The 12,914-nt window shown below is 39.6% G+C and overlaps 1 protein-coding gene across 8 annotated transcripts; it reads left to right on the top strand.

Moving 5' to 3' along the window:
• The first annotated feature begins 3,574 nt into the window (after nucleotides 1-3,574).
• Nucleotides 3,575-12,605, top strand: LOC103701537 (multiple organellar RNA editing factor 8, chloroplastic/mitochondrial-like). 8 transcript variants are annotated; one of them, XR_005512768.1, is made up of 3 exons: nucleotides 3,575-4,218; nucleotides 9,734-9,800; nucleotides 9,933-10,556. XR_005512768.1 is itself a non-coding variant. In XM_008783622.4 (2 exons), exons 1-2 carry the CDS (start codon nucleotides 3,821-3,823, stop codon nucleotides 5,779-5,781), a joined length of 588 nt encoding a protein of 195 aa, XP_008781844.1. In that variant the 5' UTR covers nucleotides 3,576-3,820; the 3' UTR covers nucleotides 5,782-6,043. The 8 variants fall into 8 exon arrangements, 6 of the variants coding, with proteins under 6 accessions (XP_008781844.1, XP_038984774.1, XP_038984776.1 ...); XR_005512767.1 differs by having other exon boundaries at nucleotides 3,576-4,218; nucleotides 9,897-10,556; XM_008783622.4 differs by lacking the exons at nucleotides 9,734-9,800; nucleotides 9,933-10,556 and adding an exon at nucleotides 5,592-6,043 and having other exon boundaries at nucleotides 3,576-4,218.
• The last annotated feature ends 309 nt before the right edge of the window (nucleotides 12,606-12,914 follow it).

Below are 12,914 nucleotides of genomic sequence, written 5' to 3'. Positions count from 1 at the left end.
AATCTCAGAGTCCATAAAATGCTCTCTGACCTTTTCTTTGTGTACCGCTGAGAGTCGACTCTTGCTTTCTCTGGAGTCGACTTGCCAACCATCGGAGTCGACTCGCGTTCCACTGGAGTCGACTCGAATCTCAGACTCGAAAACTGCTCTCTGACTTTTCTTTGTGTACCTCTTGGAGTCGACTCTTACTACCCTGGAGTCGACTCGTTGAATATTGGAGTCGACTCGCGCACTTCAGGAGTCGACTCGTTGACAGGTTCTGAGATGAGGCTTTCTGTTCTTCTTTCTGTTCTCAGTCGGAGTCGACTCGTACTAGTCTGGAGTCGACTCGAGCTCGTGCCAGTGAACTTGATACGCTTGGAGTCGACTTGTGATACTCGGGAGTCGACTCGAGTCTCAGACTTTGGTTCAGCAGACTTCTTAACTTATCCAAAATACTATGAACCAAAATCTAGAGACACTTGGACAGGATTTTCACTGAAACACTCAATTGAATTCATTAGTAATCACAAGATATACTCAAATGCTTTGAGCTCATCAAAATCAAATGGGGTTTTAATCAATCACTCCACAAATTTGAAATTTAAATTTGAATGAATTTGAAATTCAAATTTACAGCTGTTGTGGCAGTTAAGAATTTATGGGATTGGGCTTCTCCTTCACTTGCGTTGAAGACTCGGACTCTTCCGGTGAGTCCATTCCAACATATGAGAGGCCACCCAATCCGCTGTTCTATTGGCCTCTCTATACACATGCTTCGCCTACAAGGCCATCCCACCACAGACTATAGCCCGGATGTCCCAAAATTGTGGGTGGTAGTCGCCCATTTTTCTACTTGACTTTGTTTCAGAAATGTGCCTGCTGCAACCCCGACTTCTAGCTCCTCAATCCTTGAAAATAATTGCTACGGTGCCACTCCAAGGTCAACCTTGACTCGCATCAGGTATACACCCCCACAGGGAGAACCAATTGGGGTTGAAGTGAGTGGCTCAGAACAGGAGATTTCATCACAACCTATCAAAAATTTCAAAACATGCATAACTGCAAAATGATTGTAACAACATTTCGTAAACATATGCTCATTCCTGATATGGAATGCAAGGAACTGCTGAGATGCCTGAAAAACTAGGTCAATGACCTTAATATCTGAGACCTTGGTTTTTTGATGGCACAGCTGAAGTTGGCAGAACAGCATCAGGTAACCTCTGGTGATGTTTCAGCATGGGATGGCCAGTGGGAGAGCCTTTAAACAGATGATATAATGATATTCCAAGATGTATATCTAAGACAGGTAAAATTATGGAAACTTCAGTTAATGATAGTCAGGAGAATGAGCTGGTGGAGGTATTGGACCTGAAGGTGTCATATTCCAGATCATGGGAGAGCCTACTGGGGTCAATGCCTGAGTTGTTGGCATCAGCCTTGCTGCACACAATATCCTGGCATCCTTAGAAAATAAACATAAATAATAGACCATCATGCATAAAACTATGCTTCTGTATAAAACTCAAGACAAAAAAGTATTTAGGTATTGGCATTGCTAATAATGTGGTAAAGAAGAAAATTAAGCTAATAATTTTATACAGGGTGCTGATGCCATACACTGATTCAGTAGCCAGAAAGGAACAACAAAATCACTGCTGATGTCTGTTCTCATATGATCATATCAAGGACAAAGTGAAAAGATGAGAAGCAACCATCACATCTTTTTTTAGTACATGAAATTTTTAGAAATATTGAATGGTTTGATTTAAGTATCAGTTATGCCTCTATAATTGCACACCCTGGGGAATTTTCTTAGAAGTGAGAAATCCCTTAGTTAGTGTTGCTTGTTCTTTTCTGATTGTAAAGTACCATTGCAATACTATGGCTCAAAACATTACAACCAAAATCTAATGCAGCAGTGCAGCCTAAAGATTTATCATATTTTGAAAATGAATTAGATATTCATCGCTTCATCTAGTAATTCTTTGGATGACAAATTGTTGTAAGAATATTAACTTACAAAGGGTCTTCCTTGAGACTCCGCAATATGTGATTTCTACACACATGCCTGGAATGCAAGGAACAACATGGCTAAAGATGTAACATAATTTATCATGAGGGACAAATATATGCATATTCCTCTGTTTTATTTTTAAGTAGCACTAAGCAAAAGAGAAAAAAATAAATGTCCTCCTCTTCTCAATTTTCATTGATAATCTTTACTCCTCTTGCATCATATTCAATTTCTTCTCCTCCATCCCTTCCTTCCACCTGAACTTACTCTTTCATTGCTGATTTCAGTTAAGTACCGCCCAACCATTCCTCACCCTATTCTTTCTTTCTTTCTTTTTATTTTGGTTCTGAGAAAAAAGGAGTGCAGACTCTCTCATACTATAATCATCCAAGTCTATATTTTTGAGGATGCACCACCCAGGAATCAAACTTGGAACCTCTTGTTGCTACGTAGAGGAATGTGACCATTGGGCAAGCCCCAATGCATACTCCACCCTCTTCCATCCTTTTAGCATTCATATTAATGGTTCTAGAGTTCATAAAGCACTATGCCTCATAAATCTTATTGTACATACATGATCTGCCCCTTAAAATAACAGGATGAGCTTAAGGATGACCCTTTGTTTAGCATGACCAGCTTGAGTTAGGTTTATCCCATTTTACAGTTGTAGTTCTACTCTTGTATATGCTTCTCGTTATGATATTTACATTATATATTGATTTGCAGGCTCCTATTACAAATCAATGCCGTTCTACTGCTACTGATAAACTATGTGTAATGGCCCAAGAGATGGAATAACGTGTGTTGTAAACATAAATGCATGATGTTCGCATCTCTCTCTCTCTCTCTCTCTCTCTCTCTCTCTCTCTCTCTCTCATACAGAGAGAGAGAGAGAGAGAGAGAGAGAGAGAGAGCAATTCTCATATTCTGTCTACGAAGCATGGAGAGCTAAAAATATCATTAATTTTATGGTCTTTTTTTTTGTGTGGTGAAAACGGCAATTCATATTACTCTAACGTGAGTATATCTTGCCAAGTCAGAAGAAAGTAAAAAGTATAATGAGAGCGGGAGCTCTACTGTGGACGTCCATAGGAACTCTCCGGAACGCCGTACAATATAGGAGGTGACCCAATCTGCTGCCCTGTTTGTTTTCCGAAAAACATGTGCACAACCAGCCTGTGTGTCTTACGAATAATTGGATGACCATCTTCATACCTGTCCGCGCTCCGTATCCACTCGATCACCATAGATGAGTCCTCTTCGATGTGCACCCGCTCGGCATCGAGCACTCATCTCGCATATGATATATCCTCCTAGGCAGTCCGAAGCTCTACAATTTTATGGTCTTTAGAGAAATATATGATCATACATGACTTTGTATATGTGTGCAAACATAACACGTTGACATTGTAGAGTAAAAGCCAAGAACAGATTTTTTTAAAAAAAATTAAAAAACTAACAGTTAGCTAATAAAGCCTAATTCTACTTGACCATTTTTTACTAACTCGTCACTAAAAAATAAAAACAACCGCAAAGAATAACGGTTAGCATCCCAGCTGAACTTTGATTCAAAGGACCTCCACTTAGACATGTAGCCCCTTCACGAACTAGATTGGTGCTAATGGTAGTTTGATGTCAGCGTGCCGCCATTTTGGATCAAATGATGATTCCCTCATCCTCACCCTAATCTCTTTCTGCAATCCAACCCACAAACCTATCCGCAAATCATCGACTTGTCAATCTCCAGTGCAGTGGAATAAAAACAGCCTCCCCAGTGTGTGGACTTTGGACTCTGGACTCTGGAGTCCTCTCCGATGATGCATGAGTTCTAGGCCTCCCGAGCTCTCTTCCCTCAGTGTCCCTCTCCCCTCTCCTCTCCTCCGGATTTTTCGCCTCCCGAGCTCTCTTCTTTGCCTGTCCCTCTTCCCCTCTCCTCCGGACCTCCGCCTCCGCCCTCTCCTCCCCCTTGCCGACTACTTCCGCCTCCCCGTCGACGGCGACCGCGGCGGCGCGGTCCGGTGCTTCTCGACCCGGCCTACGACGTCGTCTCTTAACGATCCTTCGCCGAACTGGAGAAACCGGCCGCCCAAGGAGACCATCCTTCTCGACGGGTGCGACTTCGAGCACTGGCTCATCGTCATCGAGCCCCCCGATCCCAGTCTCACCCGGGACGAGATCATCGACGGCTACATCAAGACCCTCGCTCAGGTCCTCGGAAGGTCAGGGTTCTCCCTTCTCCGCCTCCCTTTCCCTCGCGCTTCTCTGTATGCTTAATTTCTCTGCTTCTATTTTTTCTTCCTTAGGGAAAAAACCCTTTCTCTCTATTTTTGCGCATTATATACAAAGTCTTGGTTCATTGATTTAGCAAAATGCAAAATAGGCTTGAATGTCTATAGGGCAGTATACTTTCGACTACATAATTATACCATCTTAATTTAAAGGAAAACATTGTAGTCAAAGGTAGATCAAAGCTAGTCGTTTATGTTGGAATGCGAGTATCTTGCTCAATTGACCTCGAGTTAATTTTTCTTCTTTATGTGTCCAAAATATGTGGCCAAATTATGATTTCTTTATTTTTCCCTAGGAATACAGCAACTGCATAACAAAGTATGGAAGGATAAATTGTCTAGCTTTTAGTGCTGTTCTGGGGCTTTTAGCACCCCTTGAAGTGCTTAAAATTCCTGGCAATCACTGGTTGTCAGAAGTTGATTATTTATTTTGCTGCCCATGGATTTTGGTTGTTAGAAGGATGAAAATTCAAAGCTATTAGCTAGTTGATAGATGCCATATTGGTCTATAAGTTTATAAAAATAGGCCTTTTTGATGCATGATTAAGTTGTATGAATCATTTGATTTGATCATATTTTCTGTTGCATAAGAATTAAGGATATGAAAGTGAGAGTATGCGAAAGACCAATTGTTTAGAGTTTTTTATAAATAAAATAGTATTATGTAATTAAAGCAATTATTATCAGGAAAGGATTGCTTTGTGGGTTTTATTTGCTTACATTTAAATAGGATTATTTTGTAAGAAAGTTGTTCAGCTATTAAGGATAAAAGGTGACTGCTGAGTAGAATTGGAGCAATATATACTGTTTTTGTCATCAAGTCATCCCCCCATCCAGCCGTGAAGTGCTAATGATAACAAAGTAAATAATAGCAGACCCTTCTTTTCTCTTCTATTAAAATGTTCTTGTGATCACAATACACGGAACTAATCTTCTAGGAATTTCTCTTATTATAAACATATAAGAAATCACTCCCTTGCACATACTTCAGATTTGTCATTAGACTGATGTCTCAACACACAGTGGCATCAATCCCGGAGACTAATATTTTTCGAGTTGCATGCATCTATTGATTTGATATTTGTTAATGCTACTCTTGTTGTTGATCATAGATAGGGTTTAATATATATCAGATAAATGTCCAGTAGTGCCAGTGGTTAGTGTGTGTTTTTTTTGAAGAAAACAAAATTTTGACAGAGATGGTTTAAATATGTACACCATAAGGAAGCTACAAAGTCTGGAAAACTAGTTCAGAGAATGGGGACTGAAGATTCTGGATGTAACAAAGTTCAATTGTTTTGTAGGTGTTGCTTAGATCAAACAGGAAATTCTTACACTTGGGAAGTTATATATCACCCATCAGATGCAGTAATTCAGATAGTAACTCTTGAGCTATATAATTGGATTGGGGTGGAAAACAATATACAGGACATGATCAGGTCATCAGATTACAGGCTTCTTTTGCCTCCATTGTTCATCTCTAACATAAATTGATGGTCATCAGATTACAGTATTCTTTTCCAGCACTGATCTTGCTGCACGACGGCCAAAACTCTCATAGGCAGATGGTTGCCAATCTCTGGTCCTCTCCCTGTCAGATACCTGCAGAGGCATGTCATTAAACATATTTTACTCATCAGATTTTAAATTCCGACGACCATTCTTGTGATCAATTTGGATTATTGTAGGCTATTTAAAATTTTTTTGTCACATAGTAGTGAAAATAGTATTTTAATGAAAATAATATTTTAATGAATCTTGAGTACAAAAGTTTGATTAGTAATTTTGCATCTCAAAAAGCTAGGCGAATTATGTTTAAATAAATTTTAAAAGTATTTTACACTTATTAAAAAAATTTTATTATTAAAAAAAAAAGGCCTCTCTTAATGAGTTCGCCTTAGGCCCTCAAATGCATTAGGCCGCCGCCGTCTTTACGTGGTTTTAAGCTTGGTGGTGGATGAGTTTCTTAAGTCATTACTTTTGGGATGCCATTTTGGATTGTTTCTGTGTTTCTTAAATGTTCGGTAAGGGAGTCCATGGACGACAATATGTGTATTAGATATGCATATATATATATATATATATATATATATATATATATATATATATTCATGCATGCATGTCTGCAAATGTTTTAAGAAAGTTTTCTGTTGTTATACTTTTTACAAATCATAGTTGTATACACCAATAGATGAAGCGTATAAAATGTTTACAAAGGATGAAGCTAATAAATGAAGTTGTTGACCTGACATAAGCTATATAGTTTATAGATTCAAGTCACTACTTGATGTAGATTGTATTCAAATTTGGTTTAGTTTAGTTATTTTATTTCTTGGTTTTATTTTTTGAGCTAATTTGCCATTCTAAGTGAGTCTTAGAAGTCTTATGTTCAGGTCTTCTTGGAGAAGGTTGGGAATTTTAATTTGCTAGGAATTTTCATACTTAATTTTAGGCTTAATGTTATTGGTGGTTTCTGAATCTTATCTTGAACTGGCATCTTTTTTATGAATTGAAGAGATTCTGGTGGCTTTTATGTGGGGTACCCTAGAGATGACTCTTGCTATTTTCAGAATGTGCAGAAGTATTTTTCTTTCTTTTCTTATTACTTTCACAAGGAAGAAGTATGGAAGTGCTTTGGTCAATTATAGAGTTGTTTTTACAAAGTCTCCGTAAGAATTTATCTACAAAATGAGGAGGATGGTCTAAATGTTCCCCCGGGGTTGAGCATTTCACATATGCTTCTTTCTTCCCATCTATTTTTTCTATTATATCTTTATTCCTTCTATTCTTTATTTTACATAGCCTTCGACCAACCAATCAATGCCCGTCATGTGGCTGACTCTAGGGTATGTGGAGAGTCCTTTCAATTTCAAACTTTCCCCTTTGCTGGTGACACCTCGGCCACAATCGTGAACAATTTTCATAATTGCATGACGAACGAGTGTGATACGCAGGCATTATGACCTTCAAGACATGCAATCGGTTACCAAAAATGTCCAATCCCCATGTCCGAATTTCTTGGCGACGGATGCTGGCCTTTGCCTACATAAACCACTCTCGGGGATCCTCTAGGTAAGTGCTCTCAAGCCTTCTTATGCCCTTTTGCTGCCACTTGGTCGCTCTCGCAATTCTACTATTCCTTGAGAGTCCATTTGACTTAAGTGATGTAGGGTCCCCTGCCGAATACTTTCCGGCAAGAGAATTTTCTTGTCTTTGTTATTTTAAGTTGGATTAGGCATTTGAGCGAAGGTTCGAGCATGATCTCTTCCAAACTCCATCTCGAGAGCGACTAACATTGGAGGCATCGCCATCCGAGCATAGCGGCCACCACATCACCGCCTTGGAGACACATCACAATCTTTAGCTGACCTTTGCGATCGGAACAATTGATCTTCCAAGCACTCCAATAACTCAGCCAACTTGGTGCCTTGGTTGGACCAATTTTCAGCGGTAACGGCATATAAAATATCTTGCAACTGGAGGGGGCTGACTGAACTGAATCCCAAACAAAAACATCCAAGTGGCTAGCCACATATGAAGCTATCCAATCCGCAACCCTATTTGCCTCATTTATAATATGGGTAGCTTTGAACGACCATAGGGTGGAGATGATCCTTCTTAAGTCCTCCAAAGTAGGTACAATTCTTCTTTTTTTTAATATAGTTTGAACCATGGTCTGCCGTACCGGCCGGTAAGTACCGGTCCGTACCGGCCGGTACGGCCGGTACGTATCTATCCGGCCTGGGACCGGTACTGGATCAGCGTGAAATCCAGTACCGGTAGCTTATCGTTGGAGAACCGGTATGAGACCGGTACGGATCGGTACAGACCGGTACGGGATCGGTATGGGACCTGTACGTACCGGTTCGGATCGCCACCGGTACGCCGATCGGTACTAGTACGGCGGACCTTGCTTTGAACCATTTGTTTTGGATCAACGGTCCAATAACTTATATATTATATAATTTTTTTCAAATATATGAATATAAATATCAAAAAAGTTGCGTACTACATGGATATGATGTGTTGAGTGGCACACCTGAACTGAGTAGTAGGTTGGGATTGGCTGACCGGAACCCTTCCCCCCTACCCTGATTGATGTTGGGTCAGTTTTGGGTTTGAAATTGCCACCCCTTGCTAACGACGTTAGGGCATGTCCTTGATGTCGGTGTGATTTCGTGAATTCGAAGCTGGAGTGTGGACGTTGAAAAGGAAAAAAAAAAAGAAAACGAGAAGACTCATCTGTCTTCATCCCAAAAAATAGAGGTAAGAAGCAATCCTTCGGGGCTCGCTTTATTTTGACAATCGTCAGTGCTCTTTTTGGTAATCTTTCTCTCCCATATTCGATCTCTTTTTGGTCTCCAATTTGATTTGCAGTTGGTTCGTTTTGCTCTCTGATGAAGCTATTTTTCCAAAGGATTTTGAGTTTTATGGCGATTCATACATCAGATTTGTAGCTGTTAAATGATGGGTTGTTCCTGGATTTTGCTATCTAGATGCAAAAATGGGTGGCTGATTGATGTTTTTAGGATCTGTTCCGGATATTGAATTCCTCTGGTCTAGATTTTGGGTTTCTTTGCTTCTCTTTCTTTGGGTATTGTTTTGTTGTTTACTTTGGAAGAATCTTTAGTTCATGTCCGTTATTACATCAGATTTTCAGTAGCTACTGGATACCCAGATTTTAGAGTTTAGCGGTTTAGGTGCTGGATGGTTGGTTGGATCGATGTTTTTAGGTTTTAGTCTTTTTTATTTTTGTTATTTTATGGATTATGTGATGGTTGATATAATCTATGTGAATGTTGAGATTTTTGTGGTTGTGGCACTGGACTCCTAACCAGTAAAAGATGTTCGAGGGTTCTAGATTTTTTGTGGTTGTTTGACAAGCAGTTTTAGATTTTGCTGAGAAATAATTATGAATCTATATTTTAAGTTCTTCTGTGGATCCAGACTGAATCTTTAGAGTATCTTTTGCTACTATAGAAGTATCTATTTGGTGAAAACATAAAATATTCAAACTTGAGCCCATTTGCTTTTTTAGTGAGATCTGTAATGAGAAGGATAGAACCTCTGGGAACTCTTCTAGAGGAACAAGGGAAAGCCCTTTTGATTTTTGACAAAAGGAAGAAACCTCTTCGTACATTCTGTCTATTGTTTTTGGGACTGAGGATCTTTCTATGGACCAATAGCGCCAGATAGTGATGCCGGCAATTTTTACAAGATAATTTGAATTGAATTGGTTCATTTTGTTTTCTTGTTCTTCTTTTATTTACTTGGTTGTTCATAAACTGTCATTGGCCATGTTTACAACTTTGGCTCTAGGTCCTACTTCCTCTAGCTTTATTCTATTGTTTCTTTACTTAAAGATTATCACTACCTGACCTTTTAAATTGAAGATAGGGAGGAGAAAAGTACAATCTTGTGAACCGTTGCTTTTGGGTTGATGTAGGTTCATGTTGTTTGGACACTTTGGTTTGATTTAAGAAGGCTTGCAGAGTAGTATGAAGCTAAAAGTGGTATGTAGGAAAGTGTATGATTATATTCGCTACGATCTGAAGGAAATTGCTTTCCCTTCTTCTTTGCCTGATCCCCCGCATATCAAAAAATGACAGAAACTGACATGGATAGAGCGGTGGTATGTTTTGAAGGAAGCATCTAGGCTTTATGCAGCTAGTTGGGTGCGGGATATAGGGCCTGACCTCAGACCGAACGACTATAAAAAGGATTCAGGGGATGATAGCAAACCTCATGAGGAGAAGGCTGCATCTAAAGAAAGAGAACCCTCAACGTTGGAGGATCTTGCGGTTGCAGCAAGAGGCGGAATGGAGACCCTAAGGCCTGCACTGCAGCGTGTGTATATGACACGTGCCTCTGCGTACAGGGATGCACTTAAGAGCTTTATAGAAGGTTATCAAGAAGGGATAAAACAAGTCATGGAAGGGAAAGATGCTAAGCCTCAACTGCAAGATGATGAACCAAAGAAATCAGTATGATCTTTCTTAATGACAGGAAAGAGGAACTTTTGTAAGTTGTTCTCTATGCCATGTTATTGACCAATTTGCAGTAATTTTTCAAAAGTCACTAAAATAAAATAGCATCTAATGATATAAACTCAAGTGCAAAAAATTCTTTCTGTAGTTGGGTCTGGGCTCTAGCATAGTTTAAACATTGATTGCCCCCCCTCCACCCCCTCTCTGGCCTTCCATGTTGTTGGATGATAAGGCGAGGACTGTGGTCCTTTTCTTTCTGATTTAATTGGCTTTGTGACTGTATTTACACGGTGCTTTTTCTTTTTGGTGTTTGAGTGTCTAACTGAGCCTTCCATTCACTGGATTTAGCATGCTTCTACTTCTAGGACTTCTTAAATTAGTCCTTTTTTACCCTTTGGATTTCTTACAGTGCTACATGAGGTTTATATATCATGCTCGGCACTAGTTAGTGCAGCCATTAAATTTTGGTGATTTGATGCTCAGACGACCACCGGCACAAGTTGTATCTGGTAAGAAATGTTTGATGGATTTTTGAATTCTGCACTGCAGTTTAGAGTTACTGCAAGTTTGGTTTGGAGTTTTTGTATTTTTTTGTTGCAAGTACCTACATCAATTTGTATTAGTTGTAGTGGCATGACATGGAAATTACAATCACCTGCATCCTAGAGTCTTAAACATGTAGAAAAAATTTCTGTTTCTTCTATATGCAGAAATATGCAGGATTTTTTTTAAAAAAATTGGCAACATCTGTTACCACCTGCATGACAGGGAAATCGCAATCACCCGCCTCCAAGTCTCAAAACCATGTGTAAAGAAAAACATGTTTCTTGCATATGTCATTTCTTTTGAAATATGCAGGAAATCTTTTCAATGATCACATCTAGTATCAAGCAGTGCAAAGTGATAAAATGGGTCATAGGGGAGATGAGTTTGATAAAACATACAAGAGGTAGCCAAAGATTGGATCCAATAGCTGAGATTCTTTTGGTAGGAGACTGCTCGCCAGGTAAATGTATTTTGTGGATTTGCAGTGCTATATGATAAACTTCCCAAAAGAAATTTCGGGACTTTTTAGTCGCTCTGCATCTCGTGTGCATTTGTGTAGGGTTCAGCATTTACTTGAACCTCTGAAATAGTTTTTTGGAGTACACTGCACAGCACAAACGTATCCCAAGTCAACATGTTGGAAATTAATTAGCAACTGTCTGTCATTAGAAAAATCTCAAATACAAGGTTAGACTATTTGCAGATAGTGGCCTAGTTACTACGATAATATTCTAGCTTCAGTTTTTTTTTTTTTTTTCCTCGTTTTGTTTTTTTTTTTTTTTTTTATCAGATACTGACTTGATGGTTGGTAGCTACCTTATGCACTCCCCAGAAGACGGGAAGCTCTTTATAGAGTGACTCGGGTAGCAGTGAAAGGGGTGATAAGTTGCCACCAAGGTGGTAGTTTGGTGGTAAGGGAGCTTGGACTCCACCTGAGTTGTCTGGATTCGAAACGCGCGGGCGTCGATTAAATTAGGGGACCGCATGCCTCATACCTGGATGGTTTTGTGTGGATATGCTTTTCTTCCATCGGTACTGAGGTGGCGCTAGAGTGACATACTCATACGTGGATGGCCCAATGGGCTTTTCCACGGGTTGGGGAGAGCACGTGGAAACTTGCGACCCGCATCGAACATTCTTTGATAGAAGAGGGGCCCAGTGGAAGCTGCTATGCGGGTGGGGTTCTGCCCCTCCCTCCTTCCTATTTTTCTACCAAAAAAAAGAAAAGAAAAGAAAAAGAAAGGGGTGATAAGTTTCTGACTCGACTAATTTTAAAGGTGGTGCTATTATTTCTCTAAAAAGAACCGAAAAAGGAAAAATTTGACAAAGTAGAGACGTGTGGATCTACGATAGTCTGGTTTAATTTTACCGGTCTATTACAATTCAAAAAGGAAGGGTGCAAATGGCTGTCAGTTTGCAGTGATCCATTGCGATCCAATTAATGCGCTGCTTTTGATCCCCATCTTCAGGCCAAAATACTTGACGTGGTAGATGTTTCTTATGGATGAGAGAATGACTTCAATCACTTTCTGCTTCAGCACTTTCCTGGCTTTATGTGGCTATTGCGGACAGATACTGCTTTGAACCCTTGAATGTTGTTAGAGGAATGCGTTGACAAAAATGCAAGCAATATTAAATGTGGAATTTTAGCTGGTACAAACCATTGAAAAGATGATAAAACATTTTTGAAACTGAATATTTGAAGGCCACAGTTTATTAGCAGGTGCATTTGATGGATGACTGTGATTGCAATATATTTGTTGAATGCATTCTTTCCTTTAGCTCCTATACTTTTGCTAGGTCATCGAGTTGAGTTCATAGGGTGAATGTACAGAAAAAAGGATCGTATTTGAGGAAATGGCATTAACAAGCTCCACAGCAGCATTCAAGAAAACTGAAGGCCTTACAGCGGCGGGAGTTCAATTTGTCCCCACCCTCCGCCCTCTCTGTTTTGGGTATCGATAAAATAATCTGGCTGAGAATTAAGAGTGCAGCAACAAAGCTTGAAGAGATTTTTTTAAGTAAAATAATTCGGAAACATACCATAACTATGTTGCATGGTCATGGTTAGAATTCACTAACAAGTTCTACCGT

Source organism: Phoenix dactylifera, chromosome 8, assembly GCF_009389715.1.
Source record: "Phoenix dactylifera cultivar Barhee BC4 chromosome 8, palm_55x_up_171113_PBpolish2nd_filt_p, whole genome shotgun sequence".
In the NCBI taxonomy this organism is placed as follows: domain Eukaryota; kingdom Viridiplantae; phylum Streptophyta; class Magnoliopsida; order Arecales; family Arecaceae; genus Phoenix; species Phoenix dactylifera.
This window is presented reverse-complemented; position numbering and strand designations above follow the sequence as displayed.

Coding starts and splice junctions, on each gene's coding strand:
- LOC103701537 (XM_008783622.4), top strand. CDS start 3,821: ATGAGTTCTAGGCCTCCCGAGCTCTCTTCCCTCAGTGTCCCTCTCCCC. Junction 4,219..5,591: donor CTCGCTCAGGTCCTCGGAAG/GTCAGGGTTCTC, acceptor ATTGTTTTGTAG/GTGTTGCTTAGATCAAACAG.